The sequence below is a fragment of the Brassica napus genome, chromosome A7 (genome assembly GCF_020379485.1).
Source record: "Brassica napus cultivar Da-Ae chromosome A7, Da-Ae, whole genome shotgun sequence".
NCBI classification, from domain to species: Eukaryota; Viridiplantae; Streptophyta; class Magnoliopsida; order Brassicales; family Brassicaceae; genus Brassica; species Brassica napus.
The window spans coordinates 22,423,392-22,445,146 of record NC_063440.1 but is presented as its reverse complement, the minus strand read 5'-3'; the positions used below and the strand labels follow the sequence as shown (position 1 = coordinate 22,445,146).

At 32.9% G+C, this 21,755-nt stretch overlaps 5 protein-coding genes across 5 annotated transcripts; 2 read left to right on the top strand and 3 right to left on the bottom strand.

Annotated features, from left to right (window-relative positions):
• Positions 1–449: 449 nt before the first annotated feature.
• LOC111199501 (exosome complex component CSL4-like) lies at positions 450–2,209 on the bottom strand. Its single transcript, XM_022689598.2, has 6 exons — positions 1,831–2,209; positions 1,491–1,666; positions 1,249–1,412; positions 1,082–1,166; positions 881–962; positions 450–753 (listed from the first exon to the last, which is right to left on the bottom strand). Exons 2-6 carry the CDS (start codon positions 1,638–1,640, stop codon positions 665–667), a joined length of 570 nt encoding a protein of 189 aa, XP_022545319.2. The 5' UTR covers positions 1,641–1,666; positions 1,831–2,209; the 3' UTR covers positions 450–664.
• Positions 2,210–2,890: 681 nt separating this feature from the next.
• LOC111199500 (peroxiredoxin-2B) lies at positions 2,891–3,842 on the top strand. Its single transcript, XM_022689597.2, has 3 exons — positions 2,891–3,146; positions 3,234–3,313; positions 3,450–3,842. The coding sequence occupies exons 1-3, from the start codon at positions 2,992–2,994 to the stop codon at positions 3,701–3,703; spliced, it is 489 nt and encodes a 162-aa protein (XP_022545318.1). The 5' UTR covers positions 2,891–2,991; the 3' UTR covers positions 3,704–3,842.
• A 447-nt stretch (positions 3,843–4,289) lies between these two features.
• LOC111199291 (glutamate decarboxylase 2) lies at positions 4,290–10,843 on the bottom strand. The gene is made up of 6 exons (XM_048735956.1): positions 10,613–10,843; positions 10,321–10,525; positions 5,986–6,186; positions 5,245–5,713; positions 5,095–5,147; positions 4,290–4,917 (listed from the first exon to the last, which is right to left on the bottom strand). Exons 1-6 carry the CDS (start codon positions 10,696–10,698, stop codon positions 4,447–4,449), a joined length of 1,485 nt encoding a protein of 494 aa, XP_048591913.1. The 5' UTR covers positions 10,699–10,843; the 3' UTR covers positions 4,290–4,446.
• Positions 10,844–13,111: 2,268 nt separating this feature from the next.
• Positions 13,112–17,875, top strand: LOC111199289 (aarF domain-containing protein kinase 1). The gene is made up of 16 exons (XM_022689076.2): positions 13,112–13,643; positions 13,727–13,810; positions 14,109–14,249; positions 14,396–14,466; positions 14,552–14,645; positions 14,929–15,006; positions 15,383–15,449; positions 15,687–15,772; positions 15,876–15,926; positions 16,307–16,354; positions 16,495–16,615; positions 16,706–16,886; positions 16,971–17,108; positions 17,197–17,309; positions 17,410–17,481; positions 17,565–17,875. The coding sequence occupies exons 1-16, from the start codon at positions 13,443–13,445 to the stop codon at positions 17,684–17,686; spliced, it is 1,668 nt and encodes a 555-aa protein (XP_022544797.2). The 5' UTR covers positions 13,112–13,442; the 3' UTR covers positions 17,687–17,875.
• Positions 17,876–18,094: 219 nt separating this feature from the next.
• Positions 18,095–21,410, bottom strand: LOC111199290 (cytosolic isocitrate dehydrogenase [NADP]). Its single transcript, XM_022689078.2, has 15 exons — positions 21,152–21,410; positions 20,625–20,668; positions 20,422–20,531; positions 20,299–20,336; positions 20,132–20,209; positions 19,986–20,039; positions 19,802–19,903; positions 19,598–19,683; positions 19,401–19,504; positions 19,247–19,315; positions 19,042–19,157; positions 18,906–18,940; positions 18,678–18,820; positions 18,478–18,600; positions 18,095–18,374 (listed from the first exon to the last, which is right to left on the bottom strand). Exons 1-15 carry the CDS (start codon positions 21,198–21,200, stop codon positions 18,287–18,289), a joined length of 1,239 nt encoding a protein of 412 aa, XP_022544799.2. The 5' UTR covers positions 21,201–21,410; the 3' UTR covers positions 18,095–18,286.
• Positions 21,411–21,755: the final 345 nt, after the last annotated feature.

Genomic DNA, 21,755 nt, shown 5'->3' with positions numbered 1-21,755 from the left:
TAGAATGTATCAGCACAGCCAAAGCTCCAAATGTATAGGTAACGTGGAAGTGTCGTTTCGCACCATTGAAGATCTTTCTATATCAATCACATTACATCTCATCAAACTATATCACAGAATAAGCAACCCCTAAGGTATTGAGGAGAGCGGTGTAAGAACGTCTGTTGGTTACAGAATCAATGGGAACTCTGTGAAACATTTTTCAAACTACATTTGTTAATTTTGAAGATTCTAAAACCTTTTAGTGTAATTTAGCTCCATCGATGTTGATTTACTAAAAACATGTTAAAATAAAATATACTACCATCGATTAAAAGCAGATCCAAAATCTGTGGAACTTTGCAGAAACGATAGTACATAGAAATTTCAAGCTTAGCATCCAAAATAAAATGGTGCTAACCAAGGCAATCTTCGTCGCCATTATCAATGCAGTGTAAAAGAATTAAAAGGGCTCACATTCAAATTCATTCTCTCTTAACCCTTTCATTGAAATGTCTTCTGAGTTTAGGAACAAAGGCAAGTTGCTTTTGCACTTGACAAAACATGGTCTTTTAAGTTAAAGCATGTCAAAAGAGCTCAAAACTGTAATAATCAAACATGTCTTTTCTTGTTGTAGAGACACACATCTATGATAGAAGCCAGATTATCTGTAGTGTCATTCAAATTAGGCCACCTTGGCAACTTTCCTCTGCTCGGTTTGGCCAGACAAAGGACATTGCATCTCTGTCCAACTAATCGGAACCATTGTTTCACCTGCACCAATCACCACATTACTTAAACATCATATTATATGACTGCCAAAAGAAGTACATCCCATCGTAACATGTTATATTTACATAACTGTCTTTATACTAAAGACAAGATAGTTATATAACTTTACCTGCAGCGCTCTCAGCAGAGACCACACCAAGCTCATTCTTAGCAGTTGACAGATAGTAAGCCCGTGAGTCACCAAGAGACAGCTTTTTTTTTTTAAAAAGTCAATGTTAAGGCAACTTCATATGCTATCTACTAATATAAGTCACCAAGAGACAGCTTTATAGAGAATGTGCAAATCATAGCGGCTCAAAAAAGAGGATACAACCACAGCTCTAACAATGTCACCAGGACGGAAAGACTGATGAATCTCAACTTTGTCAATCTCTGTTTCTCTAACATCTTGTTGCCTGCGTAAAGACGCACAACCACAAGTTAGACTGATGATGCATACACGTAAAAGTAAAAGTAAAAGAGGGATCCATAAATGACCTGATTACGCCAGCAAATTTTTCACGAACGGCCTTTGAACCAACACACAAGATATCAACAGAAGCCATACGAGCCATAACTTTAGTAACCCTAGCTAAGACAAGAGAGCCAGGCTCGGGGATAAGTCCATGCGCCTTGTGACCAGTAACTTCCACAGTAGCTCTCTGCATAATAAGAAGCTATTTAAATGAGCATTTTTATATAGTTCACTTCACTAATCAGTGAAAGAAGCAGAGACCTACCTGGTCAAGAGATTCGGGAAGAGGAGAAACAATCCGGCGAGATCCTGTGAGGGAAGCGTAGATGGTGTTGTCGTTGACGTAAGCTCCTTTCCCGGGTTTTAACTCAGCCGCATTACCGAGCACGTCTCCAGGCGTTACCATCTCCGTCATTCTCAATGAATCGGTTTCGATTGAGACTGTGAACAAACAATGCAGAATCAATATCTAAGCTATTAGTTACAATATTATCCGAAAAATAAACCTATGAATTATATAATTTACTAGAATCTTATATTAAAAACAATGATAGATTAGCCTTCTTGAAGCAGACTCAAATACGTAGCAACTTTTGGAATCGTACCTGTTGATAACGAGGAAGGAAGATGAGCACAAAGGTAAAGAAGGGTTTATGATGGGTTTTTTCAAGAGGCAACACACAGATTAAGTGAAGCAGAGAGGTTTGATAGTTTTTTTTTTTTTTTGAAATCCCTATTTTGGACGGTCTAGATCTGATCATGCCTGCTTTTGATGATACACAAGCTAGGCGATTGACGGGTTTTTGAAACCAATGGCCCATTATCTCATTTGTTTGGGTCTGGCCCAATATAAATTTACGTAATAATGATTTAATAGATTTTCTTTCGGTGTATTCTCACATATTCACATTTCTTTCACTTACATTTTAATTACTTTGGAAACTTTCATTGCTATAAATAATTATATGTAATATGGAAAAATATAATAAAAATACAAAACAGAAACAATTTAAAATGTAAATATTACTAAAGAAATTATCCAAAATCATATTTATTTTTATTTATTTTTAAACACACACATGAAATAGATATATTTTTCAGATACTTTTAGCGGGATGGTTTCGATGGTAGCTAGGTTGGTGACAAAAACACGTTTTGAACACGGTATTTTTTTTAACCAAATCGTTATATTTTGGAAACTACAATGTAGTTTTGGAAACAATATATACGTAGTTTGAGGGATTAAACCCAATACGGCGAACCCTGGTTCGAACCCCGCTGGCCACACGGATATGGGCTATTGCTTTCGGCTCATTTGAATGCCCAGGAGAGGGTCTATCCGTGGGCTGTACCTCCACCCGGGGGTTAGGTCTGTGTCTTTAATAGACCCGGGTTTAACCCTTTACTTTTTCAAAAAACAATATATACGTAGTTTGACTATTGTTTAATAATTAGCCAAGATTTGTAGAGTCAACAAAATGGCAATCAATAATAATTACAGAAATTAGCCAATATTTTTAGAGTCAACATATGGCAAACAATACAATTACTGAAATCAGTCAATGGCAATCAGTAACGATTAGTTACCTAAAATTAGTCAATGATTTATATTTAATACCATAAAGCAAGATTACATTGTTTCGAAAAAGAAAAGATTACATTGTTCGTTCGAAACCCCTATAAATACATTTCGCCTCAAGTCCAACTACTCAGAGTCGTTTCATTTTCTCATCACTTTTTTTTGTTCAAATCCTTTGCTCACCTCCATGGCTCCTATTGCTGTCGGCGATGTTGTACCAGAAGGAACTATCTCCTTCTTTGATGAGAATGACCAGCTTCAGAGCGCCTCCGTTCACACTCTCGCCGCTGGTAAGAAGGTCATTCTCTTCGGTGTCCCTGGTGCTTTCACTCCCACATGCAGGTAAACTTTTTCATTTAGTTTTATTTCACTTTTCTGCCGTAATACATTAGATTTGATATTTTTTATTTGTTTTTTCTCTTGTTTTAGCATGCAGCATGTGCCTGGATTCATTGAGAAAGCAGAGGAGCTGAAATCGAAGGGTGTTGATGAGATCATTTGCTTCAGCGGTAAATATTCTTCGTTGTGATTTGATTCCATGCAATTTGATTCTTTCTTTTAAACAAATATTAGATTGTTATATATATATATATATATATATTAGCTGTTTGGTTTAATATTATTAATGAAATTGTTTTGTTGTAGTGAACGATCCGTTTGTGATGAAGGCATGGGGAAAGACATACCCTGAGAACAAGCACGTGAAGTTTGTGGCTGATGGTTCAGGAGAATACACACAGCTTCTTGGACTCGAGCTTGACCTCAAGGACAAGGGTCTTGGTGTTAGGTCAAGGAGATTTGCTCTGTTGCTCGATAACCTCAAGGTGACTGTGGCCAATGTCGAATCCGGTGGCGAGTTCACGGTTTCCAGCGCTGATGATATCCTCAAGGCTCTCTAAGAATCTCTTATCATTTTGCTTGTTCTATTTCTACATTTCTGTACGTGAATCCGCTAAATCTCTAGCCTGTTTTCAGACAAGAAACATGCATAATAAAGCGGTTTGAGTTTATTAATTATAATTTGCATTTTATTCTGGACTTTGAGATGGACATATACCTTCTATTTCATTAAACGAACCAAATTGTTAGGCTTCCACTAGCACACAAAGAGCATGAATGTTTAGTTGTTGAGTATGAAAATCAAATACTATTCTCTATTCGACCAATTAGTATGCTTAATTCTAGTCTGGATCAAATAGAAATTTTATTTTTGAGAAAAAAGACCAACATATTACAAATTTTAACTTTTCGACCCATTTATTATATGGTTTAGTTAGCTCAGCCTCTGGCCATGACCGGAACGTAGATCATCTCTAGCTGATTTCAGACAATAAAGCGGTTATTTTTTCTTATTACTTGGCCTTCTGTTGTATTGAACTGAATTGCGTGCAAAATTTTGAACATCTTACCTCAAATAAAAAGGGAGCACTAGATTTCAAGGAAAGAGCATTTGAAGACTATTTTATAAATAACCAAAGGCTCAAGTTAAGTTTCAAGCATAAAATAGAATCCATAATTAATTATTGTCTCAAATAGATACCAAACACACAACTCTTTCATCAAACCCCCAGTCCTCACACACACATACTTATTCTTTTATTAGACGACAATACATTCAAACACAAACACAAGATACTTCAGATTAACACACACCATTCATCTTCTTCCTCTCCTTGACAAACTTCCTCCATCCAACAATGACTTCCATCAGAATATCCCTTTCCACCTTCTTCCCTTTCACATTTCCGAAATCCTCTGCTCCCATCTTCCTAGATATCTTGGAAGGCAAGGTGTCAAGCTCGTGAAGCACCTTCACAATATCAGCCACAAGCCTCTCCGCAAGTGTTCTTGAGAAATCTTCCCTAATGACAACACGCAGAACCGTGATGTGCTGCGCATCCGCAGGCATTGTGTAAGCCGGGACAATCCAGCCGAAACGGCGTAGCATCTCTGAGATCTCGAACTCGTTGTGGAAGCTGTGGTCCTTGAGAGAGAAGGCTACGAGTGGCACTCCTACCTCCTTTGAGACTATGTTGAAACGCTCTGTTTTCTCTATCCCTTCTCTCAGAACCACCATGTTCTCTCTACAGTTCTCCATCACGTTCTTGTAGCCCTATTCCATGGAAAATGCAAATCGGTATATTTTAAAAAGAAATAAAATAGCACAAAACGGCAACGTAATCTAAGTTAGTTTTTTTTTTTTGAAACTAACATAAGATAGTATATTACATGCTAGCTATAAGTCTATAACACTAAAGCTAGGATATATATTTATTTTTAATACACTAACCTCGAAGCCAAGACGAATGAGCTGATAGTATTGAGCAATAATTTGGCTCGAACCTACAAACAACCAAAAATGTTTACAACATTTCATAAACATCCATAAATAACATCATATGTTTAAAAATTAGGGATCAAGAAGGCGAAAGAGACATACCCTTGGAGAAATTGAGAGTAAAAGTGGGTTGATCAGCACCAAGATAGTTGATATGAAAGATGAGCTCATCAGGCAAATCCTGTTGTGTCCTCCACACGACCCAGCCAATACCAGCATAGACCAGCCCATACTTATGACCACTCACATTGATACTCTTCACCAAAGGAAGCCTAAAGTCCCATTCCAATTCAGGGTAAATAAATGGGGCTATGAAGCCTCCGCTTGCTGCGTCAACGTGGATTGGAGTGTTCCAGCCAGTCTCTTCGTTTTTCTTGACCAGCAAGTCATTAAGGCGCTTGACGTCTTCGAACTCACCGTTGAGTGTGGAACCAAGTATGGCAGCAACACATATTGTGTTCTCGTCAACCATTTCAGCTGCTTTATCTGGATCCATCACGTAGTAACCTTCACTAAGCTTCACTTCTTTTAGCTCCACCTCGAAGTACCTAGCAAATTTCTCCCAGCACACCTGAAAGTATTTTTTTTTCGTGTTTAAACCTTATATTCTATGAGAGTTGATGCTTTACACACTATTTTCTTTTAAAAAAAATGAAATAGTACAGATTAAACGGAAAGTGTGTCAATTTATGTAATTTGAAACTGGTTTGAAAATGAAATTTGCGGTAATACCTAATATAAAAATATTATTCTGCAATGTTTTCTAGATATTTGAAGTAGTTTGCTAACTATTCACAAATTAACTATTATGTAAAAATAGTGAGATAAAGATATAGTACTCACTTGAACATTGGCTCCGGTGACAATGTTGGGTTTGTCATAGGGTTTACCCTCAGCTTTGCGTTTGTTCTGCCAGTTCCTTTTGAAAGCCAATCCGGCTAACATGATGGCTTCCGAAGACCCAACAGTGCCTACTCCCATGGCGGTCTCAGTTTCCCCAAGTGGTGCATTGAACAGCCGAGCTATCATGTTTACACATCGGTTCTGTTTTCCAATAAATTAAAATTATGATTTATGAGCACATATGCTTTTGCGCAAAAATAAAAAGAGCACAGGTTTTATATAAATATTCCTTGTTCGTTAACTAATGAAAGTAACTACATTTTTCATATAGGTCCAATGGATCGAGTTCAAATGAAACTCCATGCACATGAGATATCAGCATATTGGTAATCTTTTTCTATTATTTTTCTTTTGTTGATGAACTTATTTAGATCCTTAACAACAACAAGAACTCACTGGATATTGTATCAATATCAGAATAGAAACACACAAATTCAAAACCCATGAGAAATTAATTACAATTAGAAACGCTAGCAAATCCCTTATATATTAATTGAGGAACATTTGAAAAGATGTAACCTCAATTTTGTATTAATTAAAAGAGGCCCCAATGTATAGGTGTCACTCAATTAGGTAGTCAATTACATTCAATTGAAAAATAAGTAGGTCCACATTCGATTTTTATATGTTGTTAGATATATAAGTTGGTCAAACTATATGATATAATGATATGATATGATATTTTCTTTCCTTAAATAAAACCTACGGAATTACCATAAATGACTAATATATATATGACAATTAATGAGTTTAATAATAAAGATTTGATAACAATGTATATCTCCTCCATCATTTTTTGTTTAATTTTATATTATTAAAATAAATTAAACAATCAAATTAGCTATAAAAAGAAAATTTAGATTTTTTCGTATATGTTATATTTTGAATTTTTAAAAACGATAATAAATGACTAAAACTATTAAAATTATTATGTTAAAAATTAATGATCAATGGTTTAACATTTTTATTATAAGAAGATACACATGATTTTAAAACCATATGAGTAAAAAATATCATTTAATAATAAAATAAATATATATATATATATATATATATATTAAACACTATATACCATAAGATTACATAAATATTTTAATATTAAAACTTTCAATGAATTTTCAAGAACATTTATAAATTATAAACTTATTAAAGATTTCAGATTGAAAATTTTGTTATCGATGATTTAAATATTTTGTTATAAAACGATATGAACGATCATAGAACCGTATGATTATAAATTCTTATTTAATAAATAACTATACAAAATATACTATTCCTAGAAAAATAGGTTGGTATATCTTAACTTATATTACACTTTTTATTAAACTAACTATCGAATTGATAAATAACGTACCAAAAAATGTTTTGCACTTTCCTTAAATAAAAGCTACGAAATTACCTAATATGATTAACGTATATGTGAAAATTAATTATAATGAATAATAAATATTTGATAACAATTTTTGTATCTTAGTTCTTTTTTTTAATTTTATATTATTAAAATATATTTAAAAATCACATTAAATATATAATATAAACATTTATAATTTTTCTTATATGTTATATTTTGAATTTTTCAAAACGTCTATAAATTATTAGAAATTTGAAGATCCCCACTCTGAAAATTTTGTGATCAATAGATTTTTTTTTTGTCATAATTAGTTACAAATGATCATAAAATTGTATTAATATGAACTTTTATTTAATATTATAAGAAGATACACATTATTTTAAAACCATATGAGTAAAAAATATCATTTAATAATAAAACATATATATTTATATATATATATAGATTATACTATATACCATAAGATTACATAAATATTTTAATATTAAAACTTTCAATGAATTTTCAAAAACATTTATAAATTATAAACTTATTAAAGATTTCACATTGAAAATTTTGTTATCGATGATTTAAATATTCAGTTATAAAATGATATGAATGATCATAGAACTGTATGATTATAAATTCTCATTTAATAAATGACTATATAAAATATACTATTCTTAGAAAAATAGGTTGGTCCATCTTGACTTACATTATATTTTTTATTAAACTAACTATCGAATTGATAAATAATCTACCAAAATTTTTTTTGCACTTTCCTTAATTAGAATCTACGAAATTACCTAATATGATTAACGTATATATGAAAATTAATTATTATGAATAATAAATATTTGATAACAATTTTGGTATCTTAGTTCTTTTTTTTTTTAATTTTATATTATTGAAAGATATTAAAAAATCACATTAAATATATAATAAAAACATTTATATTTTTTCTTATATGTTATATTTAAATTTTTCAAAACGTCTATATATTATTAGAAATTTGAATATTCCCACTGAAAATTTTGTGATCAATAAATTATTTTTTTGTTATAATAAGTTACAAATGATCATAAAATATAACGCATATGAATTTTTATTTAATAAATATTCAAACTAAATAATATATATATATATATATATATATATATATATATATATATAAACACTAATGATTTAAAGCAACAAGATTGGCTGATCAATTTAGTCGTCTAGTTGAAATCTTTCAAAAGTATGTGAAAGACTAAAATCAAAGTACATATGGATTTAGAATAGTAGTTATATTTTACTAACCAAATACCGAAAAAACCGAACCGAACCGAAACCAATCTGATATCCGGATTGAACACCCGTAATCCAAATGAAACCAAACTATTGTTTCATTCTCCAAAATATAATAAAAATAATAACTTAATCCCGCGCAAGGCGCGGATCTTATCCTAGTTATATACTAATAAACTAACCAAACTATCTTTTCTACTTTTTCAAACAAAACGATAAACAAATTTGGTAAAGTAGGCTATATTATTCGCGAAAGTTCAAAAAAATAAATAATTATTCGCGATAAAGTATTCTGTGATATTTTACTATGAACGTATCGTATTCACACTAAGGCACACGGAAATGGCATCACCAATCTATTTTGAGGACACAGTAGGTACAACTTTATGGTGAAATATCTTAATTTTCACATGGAAGAATCAATGTGACTATTGATCTAGCCATCACGAGACTTATACCGTGTGGTTTTGTCTCCTTCTAGGTTTTCATCATACACATTTTGTAAAATTATTTCATTTGTATCTCTTTTTCTAATCTTCTATTTATATATTCGCAACGTCCATCGTAGAGCGTCAGCTCACTCTATTTCAATTTTAACTATGGATATAGTAAAAAAAAACTATGTATAGTATACTAAAGTAAATCGTATCATACCCCTAACCCAAAGTGAGAAGAATGTTTTAGTGTTTTTTTTATTTTTGTTAAATGGATAAAAGGAATTGAGTGGACCAATCAAAACCAAAAGCAAGTTATGTGGTGATCTGTGAAACAATGAGAGGTTGCCGACAGAACTTTCTCTTTCGTCTCTTGAATTATTATGCTTTACTATTGAATTATTATGCTTTACCATCCTTTTCTCCCATACCTTAGATTCTCGAAGATTTGTACTTGTATGTTTTAAACTTTAATTCATAGGATCTATACTTGGTTCATTTCAAAGAAACTAATATACCGACCGGTTTTACAATAAACCGACGGTGATATTTTCCAAAGCTTCAAATCAAGTGGGCCACTAGTGTTAATGACAATTTAGAATAATTCAACACGGTTATTTATGATTAAGAGAACAACTTACAAAGTTACTAAAGCCACTAGCTTTTTTTTTTGTTCAACAAAGCCACTAGTCTTAGAACTTGTTATGTCGGCCAATAGAGGCTAAAATCGTATGGGTCATATTTCTAAGAAAGGAACGAAAAGTCATGAATAGGTTAATATTTTGTCTCATTATATAGTGTTAAGGAATAATAAATGTAGCACTGATACAAATTAAACAAGGAATATGGGTTCTTTTTTTCTTGGGCAAGAGGAATATGGGTTCATCAAATGCAAACAACATTTTTCATCTTCCTCAAAACTAATTCTTCTTTATTATCTTTGTGGATACCCTTTAATCCAAAATTAGTTTTTATGTTCATTTTTAAATAAATAAAATAAATCAAACACAGTGTAAATTTGTATTATTATATGAGAACATATCGTATATTTTATTAAAACCATTGCGCAACTGTAACCATTCTAAACATTTTGAGTTGATTTAGATTTAGAATTGATATAATACTAGAAACTAAAACAAGATCTAGCACTATCACTTATGAAGTAATTTGGAATATATATATTTAAAAATAAAATTGGAATATAGAGAGATGGAGAGAGACCTGGAGCTCGGTAGTGACAGGGTACTCGTCCATGTCGACGTAGTTCTTGTTGATAGATTCCATAATGAGTTTGTCACACTCTGGCTCCATCCATGTCGTCACAAACGAAGCCAGGTTCAGCCTCGGGTTACCATCAAGCATGAGCTCATCTTTTATGATCTGATATGCAGCCTCCTTCGGTATCGAGCTCTCACCAATCTCATACCTTCAATTTATTTCATCATTATTTAACGAGTAAACTCATGAACAGTAAGAAAAATAAATAAAAGAAACATGTTTTTTTCTTAATTACTTGGGGAGTGCAGTGCGGACATAGCGAGATCCGAACGTCGAGCAACCATTTTCGTCACTTTCGGTGGCCGCTCGACTTAGAACCATCTTTTTTTTTCTTTGGTAGTGAGAGGAGGAAGAAGAGTATGCAAAGAGACGAAGGAAGATGACACGTTTATATTGACTTTGCAGTTGATGTCTTCTTCCTTTTTTATTATTTATTTTTATTTAATTTATATGCTTGTACTTAGTTGTAACTTGTAAGACGTCGACGTTGATATTCACATGTAAAATATCTACAAGACTAGGTTAAGACCCGCGCCTTGCGCGGGATAAACATTATATATATAAATTATTTTATATATTATATGTTTATAAGATATTATGAAATAATAAATATATATTGAATAATTAAAAAGTCATTATCTACTACTTATATAATTAAATTGATGCGAACATATAAATAAATTTTATAAATAGAAAAAATATTTTTTCTATTTGATATGATATATATTTAAATTTAAATGATAGTAACATATATATGGTATATTTTAATATTAATATTTATTAGATGATGCTTTTTGCTCATTTTTTTTTATCATTTGTATCTGTTATAGCAAAAAGTCTAAATTAGTGATACCAAAATTTTCACTGTGAGATCAATAGTTTAAGTAATTTATAATATTTTAAAAAAATTAAATTGTCAATATTTTTTCAAACTTTTTATCAAAAAAATGTTCAAAGTAAATTTCAAAATTAAGATATTTATGTATTTTTATATGACATATAGTTTAATTTAAAATGATACATATATTTATATATCTTTTATTTTTGATACTTATTAAATGAGACTTTTAACTTATATTATTTTTAATTATTTATATCATGTCATAACAAAAGTTTTAAATCATAGATCACAAAATTTGAATGTGAAACTTTTAACGGTTTTAGTAATTTATACTCGTTTTTAAAAATTCAAAATATAATATATAAGTATTTTTTTATAATTTTTATTATATGGTTACTATGATTGTTTAATTTATTTTAATAGCTTAAAATTAAACAAATATAATTATAATACACACTTATTTTTATCAAATCTTTATTATTCAAAATCATTAATTGTCATATATACTTTAGCTACATTAGGCAATTCCGTAATCTTATTTAAGGAAATAATGAAGCACATTAATAATGTATTTATTGTGGTTTAATAAAAAACTTATTATATATTTAGATGGACCAACTTATTTCTCTAAGGATTCTAAGAATCATTCTAGTGATGACATGTGGCTACAAAAAAATGTTGCAATGCTTCTCAAATAATATATAGGGGATGATGCCATTCAATAATTACATCACATATAATCATATTATGTGCGTACCAATTGGGTCAGCTAGTATTATTACATTACCATTATAACTGTTTTTCTTACAATGACTACCATTGGATGGTTTTGAAGCTTTTTGGTAGTGTAATTGTAGTACCAAATTTGAATGCATGACCAATAAATCAATTACTTTTGGTCAATTTACTACAGTTATAGCAAGCAATTTATACCATGACTCGTAATTTGTAACTTGACTAAAGTTTCAATCAAACTAACCTTAAATTCAAGAGAATGCAAATGTTGTTAATCATAATTTATAAATTTGCTGTTTGACTCAAACTGTACTATATTATCCTTAAATTAAGAAAAATAAATACTTCATATGTTTCTTAATGTTACATATTCTAGATTTTTCACACATTTTAATAAAACACATTAAATTTGTATAATTTTTTTTGTTTATCTTTGTTCCATAATTTTAAGCCAATAAAAATTCAGTAAGTGCAATTAAGTTTTAAATTTGCAATTAGTTAATAAAACATGTCTTGAAAATGTAAAAAATAAATCTTTTTAAAACAAATTTGTTAATTATTCATATTTCATAAATTTGTTGCTTGACTAGATTTTAATCATTCATCCTTAAATTGAGAAAAAACAAATGTTGTTTATCATATAATTCATAAATTTGTACTTTGACTAGTTTAGTTGGAGATCATGTAAACATTTTCAGTTTGCAAAACACGTATTACTAAAGTAAAAATACAAACATTTGGTAGACACGAATCAATTAGTCCAAAGCATTCTTAAAGTTTAGGTTTGAATTGACCTTAAACATAACATGCGATTCAACTACTTTTTCACATTAATCATAAAACATTACAAATTTTGGGTCTGGCTGTGTAGTCAACTTTAACACCCAAACTAGATTTTGACCCGTGCTTTCAAAGCGCGAAATCATTTCTTTTTAAAATTTTATTTAAATCAATAAATATTTGTCTAATCTATATTTTAATAAATTTTATATTTGTTTATAGTAATTTTTTTATAATCTTATCTTCTTTATTTTTTTATTATATAATAATAAATTTGTGTACTAATTAATTAGTTAAAAGATTTTAAAATGGTAAACTGGTTGTAAAAATTGAAATTGAAAAAATTAATGGAAATTTTTGTAATTAATTGGAAAAATCAGGGGCATAATCCTAAGAAGGATTTTGCTTTAATAGTATAGATGCATATTATTGGAGGAGCTGATCAAATTAGTCGATAGGATATATAAAAAACCAAAAAAATAAAAAAATTCCATGAAATTAAACCACTTTATAGAACACTGATCACCATCCCAAATAGCAAGCAGCACCCACAAAAATAGAAGGCCTGGGCCCATTTTCCACAGTGTGCTTAGCCTTATCTAGGCCCACCATATTTGTCTGCACGATAGAAGTCCGATGATCCCGGAAGTTTAGCTTCGTCTTCTTCTCCGTCTCTCTGGAGTCCCCCCAAAAAGATATCCCAACAAAAATGGAGTTTCTCCGCAAGTTCAAATTTCCCGCGAGATCCAAATCGCCGCTGTTCGTCTTTACAATTGCCGGCGTAGCTATCACCGCCGTCACCAGCAGCTCCGCCGTTTCTGTTTTCCGGGACTCTACTTCCATTCACAACCCCAACAAAATCGCGACGGCGGTGGAAGGCGTCGTCCGTTCTTCTCGCGCTATCTACGCCGTTCGTTTTATTCTTCTCTTATCTCTACTGTTTTAAATTTTTTCTCATTTTCCGATTCCTTTTTAATTCTCTCTACTTTGCAGATCACTGTAACCGTCGCTGATTACAAGTATAGCTTGCGTAGAGTGACGGCTGATTCTGATGAGTATCTTCAGAGATTAACAGAGGTTTGTAGTTTGTTACGTTTCCTGATTTGCAAGAAGTAATCTATCTTTAACGTAATAGTACTGATTCGCATTGTTCATGTCAATGTCACATTTGTTTTATGATATATTGATGCTATGTGATGATTGATTGTTGTGATTTGAACAAGCACATAGCAGCAATAAGTTGAATTAAAAGATAACATGTTACTTTGTAGTTTCTTTCTACTTATTGATGATAGGCTAAGTGAAGTTATATTGCTGTGATGAGATGATTGCTTATTCTTGTACTTAATTATTTGTATACTGGTCTATTTGGTAGGTTCATGCACGGTCTGCAAAACGAATTCTTAAACTGTGTGAAAGTAATAAAGGTTTCTATGTGAAAGCTGGTCAGTTCGTGGCCACGTTGAAGCTGGTTCCCAAAGAGTATTCTTTGGCCCTTTCCTCGTTGCAGGACCAGGTGTGAATACTATTAATGATTAGAAGAATTTTATGTGTTTTCTCTTTTGAAAAATATGGAAATTGTTGTGTTTCACCAGAGATTTATGATTTTCTTGTGTGTGTGAGAAACTATTCTAATTGTTTGTTCTAATTATGTCATTGAAGGCAGTTCCTTGTAACTTCCAAGATATTAAACACGTTCTGACAAGCAATTTGGGTCGAAATTTCTCAGATATGTAAGTCTTATTCCAAAACCATCTATGTAAGGCAAATCCACCAAGTGTCAGGACTCATTTTAGCATCTCTTAATTAAAATGGCAGATTTTTATCCTTTGATGAGGAACCAATTGCGGCAGCATCTATTGCTCAAGTGCATCATGCTGTGTTAAAGGATCATCAGGAAGTAGCAGTAAAGGTTAATTCCTCACAATGCTGACCGCTTTAATTTACTTGTGCTATTTTTGACGAGACTAGACAATGATTTCATCGTTCACTTGAGATACCTGAAAGATTGGTCTCTGAATCATTTCTTTCTTTTTTTCCTCTTTAGCTTATACACCTTTAATTGTTAAAAAAAAAAAAAAAAGCTTATACACCTTTCATCATTTATGATGTAAATCGGGCATACCACAATCCTCTTGACAGCATTAATTCACCAGATTCTTAATTTTGATTATTGTTTGTGTCCCTTGAAATAGGTGCAATACCCTGGATTGAAGCAGAACATGAAGTTGGATACAATGATTATGTCGTTCCTTTCAAAATCAGTTGTAAAGGTGCATATGTTTCCGTCTTATCTTATATTCATGTGACACCATATAACTAACAGAACATGCTTTATAGTTCGAGTTTGAGGACATTCATGTATGACTGCATTACTGCAGTAGTGTATGCTGCCTTGTGAAATTTTTTGGAAGTGCTTAGTAGAGAATATTGTGCGCAGTCAGATTATGAGGACTTGATTCTGTTACTGCTTCCTAACTTCATTAGTTTTGCGGTGATTGTGAGCTTTGCTTGTGTTGTTGTGGAAGGTGTTAACTGAGATCAATGATGCAATTACATGAACTGTGTTTGCATCTTTGGTTATATATAGGCTGTGTATCATATGCAGCCGTTTATAGTTTCTTAGAGTCATTTTCTTTCACTTCGCAGATTTTTCCAGAATACAGATTTGACTGGCTGGTTCATGAATTCGTAAAGTCAATTTCCCAGGAACTTGGTCAGAAACCTACTTTTTAGTCAAGCACTCCATCGTGTCCATATGTTTATTTCTCAGTTAACCTGAAGCTGAATGTGTCAAAATAATTGAACCGTATATGTACACATTGTGTAGTGTGTAGATGTGTATATATTCTTCATTACATTGTTTCTCTGGATTTTTTTTCTTTTTAATTTATTTGGTGTTTTCCATAGTGTATCTGATGATTCATTTCTGCTTTCATCTTCATTTCCACAGATTTTATACAGGAGGCAAAAAATTCAGAGAGAATTGCCACAAACTTCAAACATAACAAAATGATTACTGTTCCGACAGTGTTTTGGGTATGACTAAAGAATTTAGATGTCATTGTTAATTATTTTTCCTGATATGTCTTAGTCATGCTGAATTTGTTTTCTTAATCTTATTATGCATATTAATATTCAGGAATTCACAACCGCTCAAGTCCTGATAATGCAATTCTGCAAGGGTTTCAAGGTAATGGCGTCAACACAGTTAATCATTCATACGGTTTATATACAGAGTTAGCTTCTTTTTTTTCTTTTTCATTTTGGCAATCTTGGCTAACATATCCATCTCAAACATGCTAAATAGTTAGAAAAGCTATCCCAAACTATTTAAATTGTTAGAAAAGGCTAGATATGAGATGTACTGAAAGCTTAGCAAAAGGGAAGAAAATGAAAAACTATTGAGTTTCCTAAACGAATTATTGGAAAAACAAAGTTTAAGGTTGATTAAACCGCTTAGAAGGCAATGGATCAGTTTAGATATATTTACTCTTATAGATCGTCATGCAGTTTCTCGTGTAGACTCTTCTTCTTGGATGCTGTACTAACTCGAATTTCCTTAGGTTTCAGGTTGACGATGTGGAAGCCATCAAAAGAACTAATTTGAGTCCAGGAAAGGTTTGTAATAGCTTCTTATGCAATTAAGAAATTCAATTTTGGATACAACTTTGGCATGTGGCAAGCATTAGACCCGCCAAATATATACTTGTTATTTCGTTTTTTGAAACACTGAAGCTTTTTCCAATATTATATTATAGGTTGCTAAACTGTTGGTTGAAGTGTTTGCTGAAATGATATTTGTTCACGGATTCATACATGGCGATCCGCATCCTGGAAATATACTAGTTTCTCCTGGAGGGCAGAATGGCTTCTCTCTAGGTACGTTTTGTGTTCGTAATTCTATATTGGTGTCTTCACTAGTTCCAGACACTAATCATAAAACCATCAAAATCATGGTTGGATGAAAAGTCCTGCTGGATCACGGAAACTGTAAGACATTGGATGAGGGATTTAGGCAAGACTTTTGTCGGTTGTGGGAGGCTTTGATTCTTCTAGACTCGACCAAAATACAGGAATTAGGAACACGGTTTGGGGTTGGACAATATGCCAAATTCTTCCCTGTCATCTTCACCGGCAGAACGAGTGATAGGTACTTTCTTTCCCTCTGCAACAAAATCGAAACTGTCAGACGATTTTGTGCTTATCCTTTGTTTCTGAATTTTCTTGGTGATAGCAAATCAGGACTGGGAAAAGGAATGTCTATCCAAGAGAGACAAAAACTGAAGCAAGAGGTGAAGCTTCTGAGATTGGAAGACGTAACCACTTTCATGGGGTCTCTTCCACCTGACTTTCTCACCGTACTGCGAACAGAGTAAACTCCTCCACGGTTCTACTAAGTAATTGAATCTGGAAAGTTTAAGTTTATCCATGCGAATAATACTTGCTTTGCTCTATCACAGTGGACTCATAAGGTCAATCACATTGAAGTTGAGTGCTCCACAACGTGTGAGATTACTCGCGTATGCCAAATATGCTGTATATGGGCTTGGCTATAATCCGACTTCTGAACCAGGTAGCTGGATCCGAGAAACCTTGAGCTGTTTGGAACCTGTCCATTCAGTTTTACCAGGATGAAGCTAAAATTTAGGTGTTTTTTTTTTTGCTTTTTCTAGATTTTGTTGAGAAGTCGATTATCTCCAGATCGGTGATGTTAGTGAGCTACATCCGCTTACGCCTTATTCTGGGTAAAGAAACCATTAGTTACTATCTAAATAATCAGTTATACTAATACTGTGTGTAAATTTCTAACTAATTCCTATGGTTTCAGAGTTGATGGAACTTTTTCAAGGAGTGAAGAAGCTGAAACATACCATCTGTACCTTTTATGGACGAGTCGTCGACGGCATCACAAGATGTGTAAAGGTATCGAGTGTTACATCCATTGTATGAATGTGGTTTTTATGCTACAAAAATTGGTTCAAAAGGAGTAGAAATAAGATCATCCATTCTTTGGCATTTGGTAATGTCACAGCTAGTCAGAACAAAGGACCAATGATAAATGTATGCCATACTACAATGATAGTTGTCCAATTTGTAGGACGAACTTTAACAATGAAAAAATCAACTAGTCGAACTCTAGTCTTGAGCCTTATTAGTCATGCTTAGGAGTTCGGACCAAACTCCACTCTTCAATTTCGGTTAAACTGAGCTTCCAGGTTCTTTGAGATGAAAAGTCAGATCTAGCATTACTTAACCTTATCTTTCCGTACAACTAGTGGAGTGTATGTTTTTGGGTAAATACACTAGAAGTCTAGGAATCACCTCAGCTCGGATCATTAAAAAAATTACGATAATGAATGAAAAGTAAAATTCGAAAGTTCCATAAAAAGGGAAACATGTGACAATGTTTAGGAAATATTATTGCAGATGAAACAAATCGTTCTTAATAAGCAAAATATCTTTTCTTTTATTCCTCCCAATCTCAACCACTCTCACGAACCCACCAGATAAAACACATGACTGAGTAGCCGAATGTTTTACCCAAATGTCTTAAGCTTTGACGCCGAGTCTTGTTTTGAGCTCATCCGCAACTGCATCGATGAACTCCTCCGTGTTCAGGTAAGTGTCCCTCGAGAGCCTTGAGAAAAAAAAAAAATCATATATCAGTCAAAGCAATCTTGATGAGAACATGAAACTTAAAGACAGCAGCAGAAGAAAAAGAAGAAGTCTCGTTGACTTACTTTGAGCCGTGAATGATGAGAGCAAGATCTTTGGTCATTTTTCCAGACTCCACCGTACCGACACAAGCAGCTTCAAGCTTCTCAGTAAACTCCAAGAGTTTTGAGTTGTCATCTAACTTAGCCCTGGTAAAAGAGATAGTTGCATTCTCTTTATATAATCATCTTCCTTCTTATACAAAGAAAAACAAATATTAAGCTACCTGTGTGCAAGTCCACGAGTCCAAGCAAAGATGGAGGCTATGCTGTTTGTGCTGGTCTCCCCACCTTTCTGGTGAACCCTGTAGTGACGGGTAACCGTTCCATGTGCTGCTTCAGCTTCAATCGTCTTCCCATCCGGGCAGACCTAATCAAAAGAACACAACCGTTGTAACTTAGATTCAACAACTCAAAGGAAACATCTTAACAGGAGATTGTGTAACGATATATACCAGAACAGATGTCATCAGTCCAAGTGACCCGAACCCTACACATTATAAGAAACTATTAGCTAACAAGAAACACAACGAAACCTATGTGAATATGAAAAAAATAACAGCAGAATATGTGAGATAGACATGAGCATACCTTGTGCGAGGAAATCGCTTTGGACATCACCATCATAGTTTTTGCAAGCCCACACATAGCCTCCCTCGCTCTTGAGAGCGTAAGCCACCATATCATCAATGAGACGGTGCTCATACCTAACCAATTCAGTCATTTACATCCTTCTCAATCAAAGGGTAACTTACACAAGACACGAGGATGATAAAGCATTGTCGAGGCGACTCACCATATTCCAGCAGCTTCATACTTTGATTTCCAGCTGGCTTCATACACTTCTTGGAAGATGTCTTTGAATCTTCATAGTAAGACGAAAACATCAAATACGGACAGAGCAAACGGATAATAATGTAAAATAAACAAAAACAAAACCGTACACATACCTGCCATCGTATTTCTTAAGAATGGTGTTCTTTGTGCTAAGATAAAGTGGCCACTTCTTCTCATAAGCAGTGTTCATCGATGCCTCAGCAAAAGCACGGATGGACTATATTTACAAGGAGAAATATGTAACTTGATCACCAAAAGAACAAGTAGTTGTGACTGTAGTTGGAAGAGAGTGTAAGTGTTACTACTATACCTCATCAGTGTTGTACATGGCCATAGCAACACCGCCTTCACCGGTAAATGTGAAGACTTCAGTTTCAGTTTTCCCATCTTTTCCCTCTGAAAATCAAAGAAATTACAGCTTTAATTGAAAAAGAAGATATCAAAAGAGACGTCAAAATAATACAATGCCAGTCTCAAATGAGATGAGATGAGCAGTGAAAGGGAGCAAGTTTACCGAAAGTCATAGTCAGTTTTCCTGGTCCCTTGATAACAGCATCAGTGGCACGGTACTGATCACCAAAAGCATGCCTTCCAATGCAGATGGGCTTTGTCCAGCCTGGAGAAAGCAAAACATATTCTCAGAACCCTTTTGGCAAATATAAAATGTTAATGGAACTAGACCATTGTCAATAAATTACCTGGGACAAGCTTGGGAACATTTTTGCAGAGAATTGGTTCTCTAAATACAGTTCCTGTGAGAATGATAGCAAAGAGTGTAAGACAGGAAGAAAGAATGACATTTGATAGGGCTTTAAAACAAATACAATTTGTGTGTATTTCTCACCATTCAGAATATTCCTGATGGTACCATTGGGACTTCTCCACATCTGCTTCAAGCCAAATTCCGTTACACGGCCTTCATCTGCACGCAAAAGAAAAAAAGATGAATACATGGTAAAATGAGAACACTGTAAAAAAATGTTAAAATGAAAAATATCTATCAAAACATACCTGGAGTGATGGTGGCACACTTGATCGCCACATTATACCTAAAAACAACATTACACACGCAGCATATGTTAGTAAGCAGAAAGAAAAAGTGGGGTTTTGAGTGGTAAAGTCCAACAAACATACTTCTTAGTGGCTTCAGCACTTTCAACAGTAACTTTGTCATCGGTAGCATCACGGTGAGGAAGACCAAGGTCGAAGTACTTGATATCCAACTCCACAAATGGGGTAATCAGCTGCAAAAACATTTGAGCAAAAAAAACAAATTAGAAAAATACCACAAAATACATATTAAATATATGAATCAAAATATATAGCGCTCTTGTAACCTTGTCCTTGATAGACTTCCAGATAACTCGGGTCATTTCATCACCTATTAGTTACACAAAAAAAGACCATAAAGTGTGAGTAAAAAAGGACACCACCAAAAAAAAACTAAGGAATCAGGTGAGAATGGAACATCATAGTTCATAACTACATTAAAAGCTGAAAATGAAAGTTTTTCTTTAATCTAAGAACACAATTACTATGCTGGTCCCATTTTCAGATATAAGCTGTAAATCAAATTAATAGTTTGTGAATATAGTTTTTGTCATCAGATCATAAAACATAACTAATCGATCGGCGAACAGAGCTACGTTTATTTTACCGATCTATAACGTAACAAACGTTGACAAAGTAAAACTAGTTTTAAACATGCTTGCTAGCTTGCTGTTCACCAGTTATCAGATCACAAACGAAACTTCGATAAAAACTAGGCAAAGTGAAAGTTATAATACGTTTTTTCATTCTCGCATCCAAACACACAACAAAAGATCTGAGAATAAAACAAAAAGCTGAGGCAGGGAAATCTCACCATCCATCTCCACGATGGGATTTGCAACCTTGATCTTCTCGAACGCCATTGTTTTTTTTACTGATTCGATAGATCAGAAAGGGATGTTAACCTCGTCGGCGATCTAACAAACGAGAGAAGTTTTCAGGCGGAGAGATGCAGATCGTTCAAGTCTGGTGAGTAGGTGAAGAAAGGCTGTGCAGGTTATATTTATGGTGTCTGGATATTATTTTTTGGACCCCATTATTTTTTGTTTATTCCGTTTTTGTCCTTCTTTTCATTTTCTTGTTGTAGCCGCCGAGAAGTATTACAATTCAAAGAGTTGAAGTGAAATTGTTGACTATTTGATAAAAGGGAATGGATACGGATAAGTGGGAGTTAAGTTCCTAAGTTGTGTTCTTCTAATCATACAACAATATATCCATAGTATTATTACCTTCTGAACTCTTTCAAATATCATTTTTCAAATTTAATTGTATAGGATATACATTTTTATAAATAGTCTAAATTTGTGGTGAAAAAAATTAAAATAATTTTTTTAAATCATTTATAAATATTAATAATGTTTCATAAAAGTTTAAAAATTTATCTCGTCTCTTTAATATTAAACTCTAAAAAATAATCA

What these genes read in the sequence shown, in the direction of transcription:
- LOC111199291 (XM_048735956.1), bottom strand. Translation starts at nt 10,698, where the DNA reads ATGGTTCTAAGTCGAGCGGCCACCGAAAGTGACGAAAATGGTTGCTCG. An exon ending in TACTCTCAATTTCTCCAAGG is followed by an intron (nt 5,148 to 5,244) that starts GTATGTCTCTTT and finishes GGTTGTTTGTAG; the next exon opens with GTTCGAGCCAAATTATTGCT. An exon ending in TCATTCGTCTTGGCTTCGAG is followed by an intron (nt 4,918 to 5,094) that starts GTTAGTGTATTA and finishes TCCATGGAATAG; the next exon opens with GGCTACAAGAACGTGATGGA.
- LOC111199289 (XM_022689076.2), top strand. Translation starts at nt 13,443, where the DNA reads ATGGAGTTTCTCCGCAAGTTCAAATTTCCCGCGAGATCCAAATCGCCG. An exon ending in ATCTTCAGAGATTAACAGAG is followed by an intron (nt 13,811 to 14,108) that starts GTTTGTAGTTTG and finishes TCTATTTGGTAG; the next exon opens with GTTCATGCACGGTCTGCAAA. An exon ending in TTTCCTCGTTGCAGGACCAG is followed by an intron (nt 14,250 to 14,395) that starts GTGTGAATACTA and finishes ATGTCATTGAAG; the next exon opens with GCAGTTCCTTGTAACTTCCA.
- LOC111199501 (XM_022689598.2), bottom strand. Translation starts at nt 1,640, where the DNA reads ATGACGGAGATGGTAACGCCTGGAGACGTGCTCGGTAATGCGGCTGAG. An exon ending in AAATTTGCTGGCGTAATCAG is followed by an intron (nt 1,167 to 1,248) that starts GTCATTTATGGA and finishes GTCTTTACGCAG; the next exon opens with GCAACAAGATGTTAGAGAAA. An exon ending in ACATTGTTAGAGCTGTGGTT is followed by an intron (nt 963 to 1,081) that starts GTATCCTCTTTT and finishes AAAAAAAAAAAG; the next exon opens with CTGTCTCTTGGTGACTCACG.
- LOC111199290 (XM_022689078.2), bottom strand. Translation starts at nt 21,200, where the DNA reads ATGGCGTTCGAGAAGATCAAGGTTGCAAATCCCATCGTGGAGATGGAT. An exon ending in CCATGTACAACACTGATGAG is followed by an intron (nt 19,505 to 19,597) that starts GTATAGTAGTAA and finishes TTGTAAATATAG; the next exon opens with TCCATCCGTGCTTTTGCTGA. An exon ending in CTCATCATTCACGGCTCAAA is followed by an intron (nt 18,375 to 18,477) that starts GTAAGTCAACGA and finishes TTTTTTCTCAAG; the next exon opens with GCTCTCGAGGGACACTTACC.
- LOC111199500 (XM_022689597.2), top strand. Translation starts at nt 2,992, where the DNA reads ATGGCTCCTATTGCTGTCGGCGATGTTGTACCAGAAGGAACTATCTCC. An exon ending in GCTTTCACTCCCACATGCAG is followed by an intron (nt 3,147 to 3,233) that starts GTAAACTTTTTC and finishes CTCTTGTTTTAG; the next exon opens with CATGCAGCATGTGCCTGGAT. An exon ending in TGAGATCATTTGCTTCAGCG is followed by an intron (nt 3,314 to 3,449) that starts GTAAATATTCTT and finishes GTTTTGTTGTAG; the next exon opens with TGAACGATCCGTTTGTGATG.